The following is a 17,897-nucleotide window of genomic DNA, read 5'->3' on the forward strand; positions in this document are numbered from 1 at the left end:
TAGCAATCTGAGAAGACACCGGTCCACCGAGTGCGGCGAGAACAAGAAACGACACGTGTGCATCCTCTGTGGGAAAAGATACAATCGTCGCTACGAGTTAGACCGCCATCTTGACCTTAACCACAAACAACAATGAAGCGAATTCACCTTGCTCCTCCCTTTTCTTTTCTTTCAGTTGAAACGTGTTGGATTTTTCCCTTTATTGTAAACCGTTTGGACTAGTTTATTAAACTGAGGATTGAACCGACATTACCTTAACCCTTTATAGTACGAACATTTTAAGATATTAAAAAGGTTTGTTCTTCTATTAAACGTTACTATAAAGGAAGGTCAGTCTTTATTTAAATGATTCCTTCCTATTTATGAAGACTGAATTGCAGAAGTTACAAGCGAACTATACAGGGTTAAATAATGTTCTCCACTGAATCCGCAGCGTAGTTATTTATTACGTTTGGGTTCTTTATCATTTTTAATTTTTATATTCAACGGTTAATACGATCGATTAACTTTGTGACGTTCGATTTTTCCGTTTTGTTATCTAAGGATCTGAATAGTTATGTATTTACTATTGTTTAATTATTATTTAGTAAAGTTCCGTTGATGTTGATTGTTGACGGCGCAGCCTCCTTGAACATAGAGAGACGAAAATCGAAAGAAATAAATTTCTTTAATTTCGATACGTGCTTTTGTTTTCGTTCCAATAAAATTTCTTCGATAGTTTCTTCTTGCGCGTCATTATCCTTGTTTCATCTTCGATTCAAAGAAGCGTTCTCTATAAAGACAAGTTCACCTGATTGTAACGTCCACGGAGAAATAAAGCTTGATATTTCCATGTTACATCGATCCAATCGCGTTTCATTCGGCAGAGGAACACGTAGATATTCTTTCTCGCGTTCAGCAACGTTCTAATTCCTCGCGGTCGCTATTTCGCATACACGACCGAGCAGTTTAGGGGATAGTCACTAAACGTTGCCTTTCTTTCTTTCGATTTCAGATGCGTTCTCCATGTTGCAGCTGCCATACGCCATATCGTCCAGCTTTCAGCAGTTTGCGTCCAGCGGAAGTCAGTCGCAGCAGCAATCGGAAGGGAAGAGCTCGCGGAACGACAGCGCCGCCATCAACATTTGTTTCGGTTGCGGGAAGAGGTACAAATGGCGGGATAGTTTGCTCAGGCACCAGAGGGTCGAGTGTGGTAACAAGGAAAAGAAATTCTGTTGCACACTGTGCCCGAAAAAGTTCTACCATCAGTACAAATTGAACGAACACTATCAGGGTCGTCATAAGATACGGAAAATCCGTTGAACACGTTCGACCAATTTTTTTATTCTCGATCGTACGAAACGGCAGACGTGTTTTCCGGGTCAACAAATGGCGCACGTGGCTCGTTGTTAGCGTTTGAGAACGTTTAACCTTCGGTCAGTTTAGAAGTTACGTTGAAATGTTTAAATTCAACTCGATCCGACGCATCGTTAATCTACAAACGTTACGTTTTAATCACTTTTTAAGAGAAGTCTGGGTAAAGAGACGTTTTACGTTATCGCACGATTACCCGTGCGTGCCATTTTTGCCTTAGAAATCTTCCACGTTTGTTTAAACGCTAAACAATGTTCCTTAAAAGCGAACTGCCGTTAAAATACTCGACGCGGTTCCTCGGTCCCTTGATCCGTAAGGAATTAATCGTATTAACGAAATCGCGATAAGACTGTACGACTATAGATACGATTAATGAAACAATTTAATTAGTTTTTAATAGCACACACTACGGCTGGAAAAGTTTGGATCACTCGGCCGACTAGCAGTGACTTTCGATTCTTTCAATCGAGAATGTACAAGTGGATTCTCCCGCTTTTCTTCGAATCTATTGTATATTGTCGCGTCTTTTGTAAATATTTCAAGTGATTCGAAGTTTTCGAGCAATAGTGTTCTTTGTCCAGAATGATGCTTTCAGTTCGCTATTTTGTTCGTAGTTAGGATAAGCGTGACGATTAACGCTGGCCAAAACTAACGTTAATCTCGAGACACTTTGAACGAGAATATCGAGTACGCTCGCCGAGCCGAGTATGTAAATGTTTATAACCGATTTCTACGTACATTGTAAGTCCCCGATACCTGAATCACGAGGAGGGAGTTTGTAAATCACGATCAATCGTATTTTCTAACGAATGTGGACTCTATTTTCACCAATTCTCCGTTTAGCAGTCGATCGTATCCGCGACGTTTCATTCCTGTCATTGTTATCGATGCACTTCACCGAACAATTGTATCCGAGTCGACGAACATACTGTCCTCCATTTTTTTTATGGAATAAAACGAATTCACTGAAAAGTTGTCGGTTTAATGACTGAATGTCGCAATGGAAAACGAGTTCGATCCATGGGGAGAATTCCATCTCCGTAACCTACTCCACGAGTCTTATGCTGATTTAACATTCGCTCATCGAAAGAATGGAAAACCTAACATCGATCGAGGGTTTTGGCCATACAAACTGATTTCTCGTTAATACAAACATATAATTACGGTCTAATTTCTTTTTCACACGGACACGCTAGCTACCATTCATTGAACAATCAAATCTCTCATTCGCATACATTCAAAAACAGTGGTAATTACGGTTCACAAAGATTTGTTTATTAACCATTGAAATGATTACTGTATAATATACGAATGTTCAAGACAGAAACATATCAAACCGACGTCGTTTCTCTTCCACGTTATCACCGAAAATGGAAGACAAAAGTTTAACGAGTCTCCGCTCTAAGATCACTAGTACCATCACAAAGATGATCATACGCAGTTTCCTGAAGAAACTGCTAATCCTAGAACGACGACTTAAACTTCTCTCCTCTATTTTGACTGGCTGCAAATCGAAAAACGACGTCGTCCTCGTCGATCCCCTAAACCGTGCATTGATACACGTAAGAAACCCTGAACTAACGAGTATTAACAATTTGAGACGTCTCTTCGCCTCGAAGACGCGCGGAAAATGTCTGTACCTACGACGGTCGAAGCCTGAAACCCCGGAGGAGATCTGTTGGTTGTGATTCCAATCATCCATGTGATGTGCTTTCATTGTGAACCGGTTGAGTGTAGCCCGACCTGTGCTTTGTGTCAGTTTTGTCGCGTTGTCGCCACACAATACACGTCTGTTCCCCTCGAAACCCAGACCGGCTAACACTGTGTGTGTGCGTGTGCGTGTGTGTGTAACCATCGTATCACTGGAATCATTGGAAACTGGTTTGCGGGCGGAACGGCGGTGAACGATACTGATCTGGTTGTCTGTTTTCTAGACCGCAAGTACTCGCCAGGTGCTCCGATCGAGTGGTACTATCAGTATCAGACTCTGTACCTGCGGATGATGGCGAAGAATCAGATGGCGGAAAACGCGGCAGCCGAGGATCCGGAGAGTCCTGACAAGGATCAGGACGCGGACTACTGCCAAACGGAGTCCGCCATTGCAGAAAAGACTCCTGAGAAGAAAACGATCGTGGAGACTCGCGATTCCTCCGGGTACTCTTGTCCCCGATGCGGGAACGCTTATCTAAGAGTTCACTCGTTGAACAGGCACATCAAGTTCGAATGCGGCGTCGAGCCACGATTCGAGTGCCCGGTGTGCCACAAGAAATCGAAGCACAAGCACAATTTGATCTTGCACATGAGGACGCATCAGAAGTCCTAAGTTAAGGAATTTTAATGGATGGCTGATGTTCGGTGGATAAAACAGTGTTAGAGGCGCGGAAGGATACAAATTGGAATCCTTGTTGTCTATTGAGCATAGGAGGAAGATAGTAGATGAAGTTTATGGTCGTTTCGAGTTCATCTGGTAACCGATACGTGAATCCTGTAAAGATTTTAGTAGTTACGCAGGTTTTTAGTTTGAAGATTTCATCGCGACTTTTGAAGTTTTCAGAAGGATTTCATTCTTGTTGCTGTGCTCCCTTTTTTGGTTGCTATATCGTTTACTTGGTTTCCTATGCGAAATGGTTTAGCGTCGATTGTACCACCGATATTCAGTCGAGTCAGCTAAACACGCGCGTTCTCCGGTAATTTTGGATGCTGGCTTCGTGAAATACGAGAGCTCGAATGGAGGAGTTTGTTGTGTATTTTAGACTTACTTGTGTATGAGGTAACTACATGCTTAATGACTTGTGAACAGCGTTGAGTCATGTTAGTTTGAGATTGAACAAATGTCTCGAAGCGTTACAATTGATTTTTGTTCCTTTTTTATTTTTCATTCTTGGGAAGGTTCTTTCCATGGAAGCTTGAATCGCAGAATGTGCAATACCATACGTAGGATAGGTGAAAGAATGTTACTTTTATTTCTTGTTAAATAAGTCTAGTTATTTGTATTCTCGACTACTGCCCGCGGGTGTTTCGAATGTTTTGTACAATAATACCGTGATTAACAATTATTATATTAATATCGTTATGAAATCATAGTCTAACCAATGTTTTCTTACTCTTAAACCGAATCGGATGTATAGTCCGGTGTATAAGTTTTGTTATTGCGCAGAAACATGTTGAGTTTGTGTTGAAAGTTTAATCCAAGATTTACAATACAGGTTCTTATTTTATTTTTACATGTTTCACAAATTTTTATTTACGACCCGAAGACAAGGATCTCTAGAGTTACAGAGCCGGGCAAAGTTTTTATGCAGACAACCAACTTTCCGAGAATGAAAATGCAACGGTCAATCGTTCATTGTTCGTAGGTTAGAGAACAATTCTGCTCGTCTCTGAAACTCGTCTATTGTTTTGTTAACCGTAAGCATAGACTGACTCACTGCCATTGTTACTTCGTGTTCACCGATTAGGACTGTCTACTTTACATTCAACAGTGCATTAATCAACAGTTTTATAAGGATCAAATCGATCGATTCTCGTTTTGTATACACCTTACTTATTGGCGTAATGAAAGCTGTGATGACTTACGATGTGGCTAAGTACCACGACGTACTTACGTACATGTATCGTGACACACATTCTAGAGAATGTAGTGCCAGTAAAACAGAGTCCAAGAGGAATATACTAATAAAATATATATTCAGGAAAGAAGAAACGCACGACGCGCGTGAATCGTATCAAATATAAACAGATATATGATTATTGTAAAGTGTTCAAAATAAATATTTTTTATTTTACAAAATAACACACGAAACCGATCAACCTCCATTCTGAATCGTCAAACGATTCGGAATACAACACCCAAGAAACGTTAGATAAAATGACTCCCGTTCCATAACTGCGTTCATATGGAAACTGCCAGAAACGAAATATGTATATACACCGCTTAGTTTAATAAATACATTAATTTCCAATTTAACGAATGAATTTGCAAAACGCAAGCGAATTTGTGGAGATGTTGGTAACTGCATGTTAGAGGCGTCTTTTGAGGACAGTTCGAGCGAATGAAAACCCCTGCGGCACGAATCTGACTTTCCAGCTGAAATTACAGAGGATCAAATCGAACTTCGTTTCACAATAGCATGGCTCGATGTGATCAGGTCCTCGTGCGTCTTCTTTTTTCGTTTTCAATGTTACGTTGCCGCCAATACACGCTTCTCCCGATTCCGTCTAAAAAAACAATTTTCTGTTTCACCGTCGAACGTATATATACATGTATATATATATATATATATTTTTTTTTTTTTACTGACTCCACGATATGATGTTACAGTGTGGAAAATGCTGAAGGATCTGGAGGACGGGCCGCCATTTTTGTGCCCGAAGTGTGGACGCACGTATTCGCACAAGTGCAACTTGACCAGGCACCTACGGCTGGAGTGCGGCGTCGGTCCCAGATTTCAGTGTGCCTGGTGCAAAAAACGGTTCAAGCACCGGCACCACTTGCGGGACCACCAGAGGATCCATCTTTACACGAACTGCGCGTTCGAGCTGCGACACTGAAACATTCTTTTCTGTTGGCTGTTTCTCTTGTTGATTAACGCGTTCACTGCCATAAGAATTCCGAACGTTCCACGTGATATCACTTATCCTTTCGTAGCAAAGAGATAAACGGTGCCAGAGATAATTGTGCTGTTCATTCGGTAAAATGGTTAACTCTGTAACATGAACAATAACGGAGTTTGTAATTGCATACGTAAACAGTTGGTTAATCGTTTTGCCGCTGAGATTTGAGAACATTCGAATAATGGAATTAATCGCTTTAATCTGGAAACAACTCAATTATTGATTTGCTGTTACAGTTTTTTACAGTAGTTGCGCTACTATTGTTATGCTATTATTTAGTTGCTTGCGTTACTAAACATTTTTGCTCGACAACAATATTTTCATTGTGATTGTTTCCAAGCAATTCGGAAGTTCTGGTCACTGGTGACCACCGTGGCAGTAGACGTGTTAATTCACGCGTGTATTTATTTAGTTCGTTGAAGTATTTATTTATTTATATACGTTTATTCGCCCGCGATCGATTTCAGTTCTGCGACGAACGAAAGTGACGTTTGTTGAACATGGAGGAAAGATTTATTTTTTGTTGCCCGATGTGTTTTACATATCTAACATGTTTTTCGGGAGAAGGAATGATTATTGTCCTGGTTCTTTTTTATTTGTTGTGTATATACGCTGCGAAATTGCGCGTGAATATTCGTGGTTAATCGATAAGTGGACTTTTATATCACTGTGCGTACTTATTTCACTATTAGGGGAGATATAACGATTATTAGAAAAACTGTTTAATGTCATTTCGTTGTGGATGATCCTTTTGTGTTTGAAATTTTATGAGATTTTAAATTGATATTTCGTTAAAATATTACAGCACACTGCGTTCTATCGCAATGTGATATCTTTTATTTTTGTTCCCATTGGAAGTTACTACGAAACATATAGACATATGTTTCCATGATTTTACTAATTGAACTGGTGGTTCTCGAACGTTTTTCCAATCACCGCTGAAAACCGCGAGTATCTTTAAATCGAAGGGTAATTCTGTGAAACTACAAAGTATATAGGGCATTTAGAGAATGTGTGGGAGTACCGGCACGAACGAATATCCACCAATGGGATGCACACGCGAGATTATTCAGAATAGAAATTAACACGTTAACTGGCAAATCAATCACTATTCAAACTTCATCAAAATGGTCTGCAATATTGTTAAAACAGAATTAACATACATAAAGATAATATTTATTTCCTCATTTGTTTAAAACATCTTGTCCACCGGTACTCAATGATTTATCCCTCATAACACTGCACGAGATTTTCATGTCGGAGTTCAGAGATTGAAATTCGAATACGCCAGTGAACGTGTTAAAAAGGAATGGTGCCACTTCGCGAAGGTGTTCATCACGAGAATATATTATTTTTCTGCTCACCTTGTATATACGTAACGAACGTACTTAAGTGTGTGGCACTGAAAGCTAAGCGATCAAGGATATTCGACGATGGCGCACGATTCGCTAAAAGTATTTTCGATGTTTGTGATCGGTGTGGTTGTCGAGTTTGTGCCAAAGGAACGAGGTATTAACGAATTATCTGTTAGCGTGTAAGTCGTAATTGTACACTGTGCGTAGATGATATAAGATATACTTACAAATGCGTAGCAACTGGGAAATTGATACACGTGTACAGAAATGGCCAGGTGACAGTAAACGAATCCGTCTCAATTTTTTGTAATCTGGTGCTTAAATTATAGCGACGGCCCGAGAAACGCTCGCCTTCGGTTCAAGTAACGATCGCCAATCGGAAGTTAACACGTGGATTGTCGCGAGATTTTTTAGTGTTTTACATAGTATTATTTATTGTTTTATACCAATGATGAATAGCGTTAGAAATAATTATTAACCATTTGGTATCACAATTCTTACACTGTTATCCAATATACTACGTACGTATTACTTACGTTACTAAATATTTTTATTCGACATCAATCTTCTTATTGTAATCATTTCCAAGCAATGTTGAAGCTGTAGTTATTAGTGACCACCATATCAGTTACTGTGTTGACAGATTTTATATTCAAAAATGAATTCTTTCTTACGAAACACTAAAATCGGCGTGTACGCCTATTTTGTCGTTAATCCCTCGAAGGCGAGCTTTTTTCGAAGTATCACTGTATACAGGGTAGCCTCAAAGAAAAAGACACTAGTTCGAGATCTAGCAAAGAATGATATTGTTTGTAGACTGGATATAGCGTACGTGTGTTTGTTTAATCCTTCTCTTAACATTGTTTTTGCTGTTCGATTCGAAACTGCGCCGTTTTTTTTGGGGACACCTTGTATAACGAGAGCCACAATGGGATCGACGGCTTGGTGGTAGCTTAGATTAACAAACGAAGAGATGTTTCAGAACTGCAAATACCTCTTAATTGTGCCAAAGATACGCTCTAGTTTTTACGTTCAAGAGGTCAACGCAATAATAAAGAATTCATACTTTTCCTACGTGGATAATAGTGCAATATACGCGAGTATACGTAACGTTTAACACTAGACGGGCCAGTGTTTCTGTCTGCCTAGAGAAAGTATCCATATCGTTTTAAGCTATACTCTATTTTTCAAAGAAAGTTTAATACTAGAAAGCAATACGTTGCAAGTGGAAACTTTAACAAATAGACTGCAGAATCGATGACACAAATGGTTGTCTAAATACCAATAGAATAGAATGTTTAATATGATTTCAAAAGATCTTCGTTTTATTTTAAATCTGATAGACTTCTGAATAGAATAAACGTATTCTATTATTCGATTACAGTATTTATAAATTACTTTAAAAAATATTTATTAATAAGTGTTCGATAAGGCTTTAAATAAATTCTAATGAACTCGTACTTAATTCTAGTCTTTATCGAAGCACTTCTACGGTGCAGTTGGGATCTTTCGTACTTTGCATACTTGTCGAATTTTCAGTAGCTCCGGAAAAAAAATAATAAAAGTGCAGTGTTTAAAATATTTGGAATGATCTGGTCCCTGCAGTGTTAAGCATGCTTTCATGTACATAAATATCCCTTATCAAGAGATAGTGCTTCAACTGTGAGAAGATAACGGACTATTAACGAGAAACTATATTTCGTATGAATCTTACCGCAGACGCTTGTCTTAATATATGTATGTGGACGAAAGATGAAACTATTTTACTCTAGTTTACGTGTTTCGTAGTGAAACGGAGATCTTCGACAAGAGAACAGAACGTCCGCATGGCCGTTCAGATTGTCCTCGTCGCAAGTACAAGTTTATACGACTGTAAGCGTCCCTTCAAGATTTCTGAACAATAACATCGACTGGCGATATCATCGAAACAAACTTTAGATGGTGTTTCGAAACTTACGTTTAGAATAACATAGATATCTGACTAAAGACATCATCCAATTGACACTTTAAAATCACGACAAATTTTCGTTGAGAATCACTTACAACGTTTCGGACTCTATAAGATTTCCTCTAAAATTCTCTGCGTTAATATGTTACATATCACGAAAGTATTCCATCTGAAATTTGAATCCCTCCTTTTCTTCTATAACAGCATTCATTAAAACTTCTTTGTCATTAACAATTTACCAGAAAAGAAAGGATTATTATATTTATTATATATCTGCGTTTACTTTAAAGAGTAACGTATGGTAATAGAAAAGGAATGTGTAACCTTTTGCACTCGGAAGATTCTCACTAGAAGTAAACATTTTTTAACGAGGCGAAGACGATATTCTTTGAAGTTAACTCTAAGGAAAATCACAAATATATTGAGGAACAAAGCTATTTTATTCCAATATTTCACGTATTGAGGCATTATACAAAGTTCAACATTAAATATCAGATTTTATAGTTTCACTGCGTCGAATCAAATGGTGAGATTCACCTCCTGAGTGCAAAGGATTAATTTAAATTCAAAAGGATCGAATGACATTTGTATTTATTATATTGCGAGCTGTAAGGTTAATGAAATCTTTCAGTAACGATTGGATGATTTCTTGCGTGAGACGATAGAGAGCAGCGTGTTGTTGAAGTAGTTGGTCGATTAAGTTCTTAACTATTGTAAGTCAGGCTTTACAGTTCCTTTAATGTCTGTAGCACGAACGAAACTATGTACAGTTAATAGAGTCCGCGAGATAGAGCGAAAGGTATCTTTTCTAGACAGAATGCGAGCCTGCGGTCCGTTTCGACTGCTTGCAACGAGATTATCGTACGAGAAGAGTGAAATTGCGTTTACTTAACAAACGACATGTACCTTCGCAAGAATTTGCATAAAACAGAAAACAGATGTTCCATCGATGCTCAATGTGTTCTTATCTATCTTCCTTGGGTTTCCACTAGCAGCAACCTCCACGCGGTGAGACCCGGGCAATCTGTATTATCCCCGATAGCACATCGTTAATCAGGAACAATACAGAGCTAATGGCTGCAAACATTGTATTTCGAATATTTTAAGAGTCAGTATGCTCTCGAATATTATTCATAGAACGTAAATATACTTCTGGAATATTGAATACTTTGGCGAAGCAATAAACATTGTATTTAATATATGATAGTCCGTGTCAATTCATTTCTCCTATGCTTCCCATTGTTATAGTAGTAATATAAATATGTAGGGTTGAACAACGTTTCTTTTCGTTTGATTTAAAATTAAGATACTCGAGCTAATATAGTGTTACTTAATAAATTTCCCATTTAGTTACTCTTCTATCTACTTTAAAATGTAAAAGACGTTCTGAATGATTTTTATTACAATTTCATGAATTTTTAGAAAATTAATGGCAACTAATGTTTTTATGAATTATTATTTGTTATTATTAATTTATTAAGTACCGAGCTAAGGTTTTCAAAAATTATTCAATGGAAATGAACTTTAATCAGTGGCGCCATCCGTGGTAGAATGCGCAACTGGTGAGCAAATGGTACTGATGGAGAATAGTAGAATTCTAAAACCGGAAGCAATGACAGCACCATCTAGATATAATGCACAAATGACTGTTCTGAAATACCGACACTCAACGGTACCCTTTTTCGTTGGTGTTTGTATTTGTTCATACTCTGCCGATAACGTTCCGAGTGATAACAGAAAATGAATTATTTCTTATATTACTGTTCGATGACGCCACTATTTGCTTTCTGATTTCTGGTGAATTTAAATTCTAACTGAATAAGTTATAAATATTTCTCAATTATTGATAGTGCAAACATTAATTTGCTGATACTCAGTTCGATATTAATAGGCTATTAATTCAATTAATAAGTAATTCAAATGAATAAATCAATTCTGTATTATTAAATTAATCTTTTATTTATACGTTCATTTTGAAATTTACAGCCATTTAAAGTACATCATACATCTTATCTCATATATGCGTATATGTAAGTACCTAAATTGATCACATGTTTAAGTGACAAGCGTGACTATGTGTACGAAGTTGATATTATAAACATAACGTTGCCATACATTTCAATATCAAATATTCTGGGTACTTCGCGTATAAATAGACTAGTACTGGATAATCTCTATAATGTAACAATTACTTTTGAGTATTATAAATATTTTCTGCATAATTCGGTATATTCGTCATATGTATCCTATACATTCGGTTAAATAATATACTGAAAATACAATGTATCATCGCCAATAGTCTAATTTCTCGGCTTTTAACAATCAATTATTACATATTTCAAATAAATAATTTTATTAATCCGTAGAACAGCTTATCAACGAGTTCTTAATCAATTGCTATTTATCCAAGAAACCACCATCGTAGAACCCAACGAATTTTTTATACAAATATTTTATTTTACAATTGAAATCCTCCCTTTATTTTAACGAAACATCAAGAATAATAAAAATATTTAACACGTTGACCACCACGATGGTCACCAATGACCATAGCTTTAAAATTTCTTAACAACAATTACAATAAAAAAATTGATGTCGAATGAAAATATTTAGTTACACAAGCAACTAAATAATAGTATAACTTAAGAAGTATGGTATCAAATAATTAATAATTCATTGTAATACCATTTACCATTATTACGAAAGAATGAGTAGTATTATACGAAACGCTCGAAATTCTCGTGGCAGTCAATGTGTTAATCCGTTGCGTATTACTTGGAACCTTTCATCTGAATTCATGGAACATCGCTTCTCCTCGAATAAACATATTCAGAATCGTCGGTGTTTTTTTCTGAGTGGATGTTTTCGCTCGGCGAAATGTTTTCTGGACATCAACGATGGTGGCATCAGTAAATCCATTTCCGAAGTGCTCGTTTTGTTGCACTGTTGCTGGTCCATCGGGAACATGTACTCCAGATCAATGTCGTACCTACTCACGGAAAACAAGATAAATTAAATTCCTGTATAAATAACCCTGCTCAGCCGAGCTGTATTTCAGTTACTCACCTGGGCAACTTCTCGCGGAGGTAGGATATAACGTTAGCTCCGAGGCTCGACTGCCTGCTCATGATGAAGCTAGATAAATATCGAGGAGTTTTGCTCTGTTCCGCGCAGTGCATAAGCAATGCCCACGATTTGTAATCTGAATCTAGCACGTAAGTATTGTACACTCCTTCATCTGTAAAACGAAGATACTGTGTACAGATTCGGAAAAGTTGTTGAATATTCTGTGTAAAAAATTTACACATTGAAACAAATTTTTTTATTAGAAATCAAACGGATAAAGAGTAAATGTGCTTTAAGGAAAGATTACATTTTCTCAAAAAAGAGTTTTCATTATGTATTAACTCGTTAAGCGCCACGGAAATCTTAAGCGTTCCATAGAATTTTTCTTTTATAGCGAAGAAAAGCCGGAACAGTTATTATTCACTTGGCATTATGTTTGCATCACACTATTATCAACTTAGTTACGTCATTAAACATTTTCATTTCACATCGATTATCTTGTATGCTACGTTTTCTAGTCATTCAGAAGCGCCATTCACCAGTGACTAATATGGTGTTTCACGTGTTAAACAGTATCTAGTCATTTTTGTACAATCTAAATGGAATCTATCTTTTGGACCTATATACGGAATTTAAAGAATCATCCTTTTTACCGAGGACATTTATTAAGAATTTATACAGCATCGTGATACTGATGTTAATTGCCAAGTAAAATAACCGAAGGTAATGTTAATACCTACATGGAAATTCGGCGTGCACCCAATGTGCAGGTAACTCGGCAGAAGGAATCTTCCAGGTGATGTTACCGATGAGTTGTTCATTGATCGGATCATCGGTGAAACTGTAAGTGAAATTCATGGTAACTTCGGTATTTTCGGGTGAAATTGATAGTTCGGCTCGCATGCATCTGTACGCGAGCGCTTCTTCCGAGCTCGCATAATACTGGACTATGTACCATGATCCGAGGAACTGTAAGAAATAGATGTTATTTATCGATGTATCAACGAACGGAACTTAATGGGAAGCGAGTCTACGCCTCGCATTCTTGCCGTTCGCGTTGGAACATTGAACGATACAATTAATCTACCATTCATCTATAAGACTCTCTGTCGACTGAGGAATTATAACTGGGGTTTGAATGAACGAGAGAATCAATAGGGGAAAGCGGTAATACATTTATTCGAGCCGCGATTACTGCAGGTCAGTTCGTTGCATCTAAATTCATTGTAACATTTTAATCGATGTTCGTTCACACTTATTTTCTTATTACATTGTTGTTAGTATTATTGTCATTACTGCCCGACGAAATTTAAGCAAAAATGAATAGATAACGTGTATACAATCCATAAACAGAACACCGTCATTATCCCATAGACATACCTAAATGTAGCATTTCCTATGACAACGTTCGTTGGTCTATTTCATCATATCAGCGCAATTTGAATGTATCAATTTATATTTTGCTTCATTACTGTATACAAACGTATATCAATAATTGCAATCTGCGAAGCAACGAACGCGGGATTCCCAATGAAAATAACTAATACAATTTTAACGGTGCTATGGCTGAATGATTATTTGATGATTCTGTTTGAAAGCCGTGCAAAGGATGATTAAAATGTTAATGCCACGGGAACTCATTTCAACGGTATGACATGCGTATTGGAGTCGTAAAGTTTTCGCTCGTTGAAGTTTCGTTGCAGCAAAACCATTTTGTACTTGTTCTAGTAAAATTATTCAAGGAAAATTGTCAAAGTGATTCATTTAGACTGCTTTAACTGTTTAATTATAATTTTGAAGGAGATCCATCGAGTTTTCGTTCGTATCGAATCGAATAGCTCGAATTTCAGCTGGTAACGATAGGTGACCCATTTTATGATATGATTCATGCTAGAGTGCAAAATTCGGTATTCCTCGGCTTGTGTAAGCACAAACAGTTCATCGGCGTTCGCGTGAGGTAGGTCACGAAATCGTTGTCACAGACTGTCATTTTGCTCAGCATGTTATGCAAAACTGTCCCTTCTCTTCATCGTGTATTCATCCATTGACTTCATCCACAATAAAGCACCTCTTTCAAGACAACTATAGAGCACTTTAATGCTAACTAATGTTAAAGCCATTCAAACTCAATAAATGATTAATAAATGATTCAACTTAAATATGCTAATGTAACTTTCAGGAAATTCATCGGTTAAGTTTGTCACTGAATAAATCAGATTTTCAGTAGCTATCGAGGCACAGTGAGCAGGACTATAATTTACTTCGTTTTTTAATTAATAATAACATGAGAATATTCTATGCAATAATGGCAAGGAAATTATGTTATTTGATATCTTATAAATAATTGAGTTGTTACATATAAGGGCCTAATAACCTCAAAATTGAACTATACTCGAGTTATTTTTAGTCGTCTGGATAGAGCAGAATGTCGTGTAGCGAGTGTACTCCATCGCTCTTGCAAGTGACGAGATTGTATAAATAGTTTCTATTGTCAGTTCCGGTTAATAATAAATTGGAAGTTTCATCTTCGAAATGCTCTGTGACATTAAGTTGCCTATATAAATTTAATTTCACTTAAATGCTGTAATTTACGTTCCAGACTGGACAGACAAAATATTTCAGAATGAATAATAGTGAAAGGGGCCATTATTACTACCATAAGATCACATCGCACATGGAACGCGTTCATTTTGAACTCTGAATCGATAAAACGTTCGCTAACTCTTTTCAGTGAATATCAAATATCCTAATAGTCTTGAACCCTTTAAATCTTCCACAGCACGAAAACGATCTTAAAAATGCGTATCGCATCGTTACTTTTGGGTTATCAATGGAAACGGGTCGCTTCATGGCCTATCCGAATCGACTTGGTCGAGATTACCAAAGAATAACGACGGTCTAATGCAGTCGATGGTCATCGTAGATAGAACCGAACATGAATTTGGTACAAAGAACATTATTAGAGAAATTCAGTTCACGTTTGTCATGCAAAATTTATTGTTACCGAAATATCGTGTTGAAAATATAGGAATATACAGTAAAAAACTTGAAGGAATAATATTTAAGATATAACAAAAACTTGAGAGATAAATATTTCCTTAAAGAAGTGTCACAAGAATCTGTAAAACTCTGAGAATGCTGCAAAGTATAAAGATATTTGTAATCATTGTCAGATTAGTATTTTATTCCATAGATCACTGAACATGAATCATTAGATATTTATATTGTATACGTAATTCCATTCACAGAAGCCATACTGATTAAGACTTTCCTTAATTACGGAGAACATGTCTTTGTCAGCTTTCACACATTCTCAGAAAAATTAATGGCACTAATCTACTTCTTAGAGATTCACAACAAAATGAAGTAAGAAACGAACTCATCGAGATAAACGTGTTAGGCAGCACAAAGGTGTTCGATGGAACTAAGTACATAGTTTGATATGCACGAGGTGTGTCTGAAATAGCCTTCTCTTAAACGCGCATAAAGGTCCAAAAATACGCTGCCTGGAGTCTTCCTTTGAAAGAAAGCTCGCGATATTTTATGCAACTCGTTGCCTACTATGCATACATTATAACTTTGAAGAAAATAATCCTTTGTGAACTCTGAGATGACGTCGCAATTGCATTGGTCTGGCTGTTAATAAAAAGGGGAAGTCAATTTTAAATAAGCAAATGTGTTACCCTTCGTTAGTGTTACGATCATTTTAGTAATGATATCGTGACATCAGAGAAAATCTAAAATAATTAATGTGCAGAGGAAAATCAGGACGATGCATAATACGCATTTGAAAGTAATTAAAGTGCAAGGAATATAATTTAGCATTGTTATCTTCAAAGGATTCTTTTCTGCATTGGCTTGTCCCGACTCTTTTAATGAACGAAAGAAGCAAACAAATAAGAAAAAGTAATTTCATTGGAAATGAATGACGTCTAATGATGATCGATACTTGAAAAAGTTATTCAATGGATGTTGTTGATGAAGTAAATTTTTCACCGGATATACAAATAAATTGCATTGAAGATATGAAAGAAAACTGGCAGATATCGAAGAGGAAATTGTAATTTCTGTTATCGCAGTTATATGCGATCCAGAGTATTCAACAACGAATGCGCTCCAATTGCGCTCTCCGCAATTATTATTACACATTCAGTACGCATATTGATCAGAAGTCCAACGTGATCATCCATTTGTGATATGAAAACATTAACGAGTAAGCCATAAGTTGCTGTCGAATTAAGTGGAAATTCAAAAACAGTATTCGCGTCTTTTCCATAGAAAATAAATTATATATTATATTATATTTCATTTTTAACCAAAACAGTGAAACACGCTAAATATAAATTATTAATAAACATAATATATCAAGAGTGGTCTGTATTTATTTCAATTAAATTATCTCTACCAATGTTAAATTCATTTCGCATTTTAAACTTTCTGTTTCCACAGAAGGAATACAATATTCATTATAAAATGTCTTGTTATGTCTCCAAATTTATAGTTCCCGTACCATCAGTATCAACACAACGAACACTTAATCATGTCGAACTTGCGTCATTCCAAAAAATCCTGTTCCTCATTAAACATTCATAACCACGTTAGCAAATTTCGCACAACAAAACCACCGATTCACGGTACACGAAAAACGGATGTACCACGTAAACTAGACAACTCTTGCTTCTAGATCCTTCATCGAAGATTCATCGAGTCCCTATTGCGAAACACAATATGTAGCTTCCGAAAAGGATCACTCTTAAAATAAAAGTCTCCACTCTCCCGATTGAAAACTGTGGTATCCACGACACAGCGCACACAAATGAAGAAGCACACCTAGCAGAATCTAGGCTTCCACGGATCGGCGAACACTACCGTGGACCTAACGATAATACGACACCGCGAGTACGTACCTCGGATATGTCAAAATTTCTAATGGCCTTCACTTTCGGGCATTTGGTCTTGTCCTCCCGCCTGTTCCAAGTACCGCCGGTGTCTTCTATTATACAGGCGACCAGCAGCAGAACTATTGTCAGCGTGCAGAGCCTCGAACATCTCGTTCCGGGCCGCATTCTCCTGGCCGCATTCAAGCTTCTAGCCACTTGGCACACGCGGAACTTCTTGCCTCTTCGCCCGGTTGGTCCGCCTCGGTGACTAAAGGCCACGGAACCGGGCAGAATGAAGAGCGGACGCGCTCATGACTACTACTATCTGCAACGGCCGAAGAGGGGGTGGCCACTATCACGTTCCTCCCTTTGCATTCTTGCTTGTTCTTTCGTTTTCAATCGGCAACTTGTTCCCGCGCGCGCGTCCCCCGTAGAATCCTCATAACTGGCGCCGGGTTAGCTTAGGATCGGTGCCCGATCGTAGGCGTGATCGTTGTCACGGCTAAAGAAGGGCATCGACTGTTAGAGCATTTCGTCCCGCTTGCTCTCGCCCGTACGTACCACTCGTATCTTAGCGGTTTTTTATAGTTCCCGTGCACGCTGGAACGCGAGTTTCGCTCAAGGTAAAAGCAAACCGAACGCGAAGAGACCCGTACTAACCAAGGCTTGTTTCCTCTACAA

The 17,897-nt window shown here is 37.5% G+C and overlaps 3 protein-coding genes across 3 annotated transcripts; 2 read left to right on the top strand and 1 right to left on the bottom strand.

Moving 5' to 3' along the window:
* The first annotated feature begins 2 nt into the window (after positions 1 to 2).
* On the top strand, positions 3 to 2,596 carry LOC143174361 (longitudinals lacking protein). Its single transcript, XM_076365838.1, has 2 exons — positions 3 to 96; positions 995 to 2,596. The coding sequence occupies exon 2, from the start codon at positions 1,006 to 1,008 to the stop codon at positions 1,300 to 1,302; it is 297 nt and encodes a 98-aa protein (XP_076221953.1). The 5' UTR covers positions 3 to 96; positions 995 to 1,005; the 3' UTR covers positions 1,303 to 2,596.
* Positions 2,354 to 5,004, top strand: LOC143174339 (uncharacterized). The gene is made up of 2 exons (XM_076365668.1): positions 2,354 to 2,393; positions 3,288 to 5,004. Exons 1-2 carry the CDS (start codon positions 2,354 to 2,356, stop codon positions 3,674 to 3,676), a joined length of 429 nt encoding a protein of 142 aa, XP_076221783.1. The 3' UTR covers positions 3,677 to 5,004.
* A 6,206-nt stretch (positions 5,005 to 11,210) lies between these two features.
* On the bottom strand, positions 11,211 to 17,518 carry Karl (lipocalin/cytosolic fatty acid-binding protein Karl). The gene is made up of 4 exons (XM_031987991.2): positions 17,244 to 17,518; positions 13,077 to 13,305; positions 12,337 to 12,508; positions 11,211 to 12,259 (listed from the first exon to the last, which is right to left on the bottom strand). Exons 1-4 carry the CDS (start codon positions 17,400 to 17,402, stop codon positions 12,100 to 12,102), a joined length of 720 nt encoding a protein of 239 aa, XP_031843851.1. The 5' UTR covers positions 17,403 to 17,518; the 3' UTR covers positions 11,211 to 12,099.
* Positions 17,519 to 17,897: the final 379 nt, after the last annotated feature.

The sequence above is a fragment of the Nomia melanderi genome, chromosome 3 (genome assembly GCF_051020985.1).
Source record: "Nomia melanderi isolate GNS246 chromosome 3, iyNomMela1, whole genome shotgun sequence".
NCBI classification, from domain to species: domain Eukaryota; kingdom Metazoa; phylum Arthropoda; class Insecta; order Hymenoptera; family Halictidae; genus Nomia; species Nomia melanderi.

Excerpts from the sequence above, each read along its gene's own strand:
- Karl (XM_031987991.2), bottom strand. The coding sequence starts at position 17,402 with ATGCGGCCCGGAACGAGATGTTCGAGGCTCTGCACGCTGACAATAGTT. Across the intron at positions 12,509-13,076 it reads GGTGCACGCCGAATTTCCAT|ATGAAGGAGTGTACAATACT; the intron begins GTAGGTATTAAC and ends TTCGTTTTACAG. Across the intron at positions 12,260-12,336 it reads CTCCGCGAGAAGTTGCCCAG|GTACGACATTGATCTGGAGT; the intron begins GTGAGTAACTGA and ends TTCCGTGAGTAG.
- LOC143174339 (XM_076365668.1), top strand. The coding sequence starts at position 2,354 with ATGGAAAACGAGTTCGATCCATGGGGAGAATTCCATCTCC. Across the intron at positions 2,394-3,287 it reads ATGGGGAGAATTCCATCTCC|ACCGCAAGTACTCGCCAGGT; the intron begins GTAACCTACTCC and ends TCTGTTTTCTAG.
- LOC143174361 (XM_076365838.1), top strand. The coding sequence starts at position 1,006 with ATGTTGCAGCTGCCATACGCCATATCGTCCAGCTTTCAGCAGTTTGCG.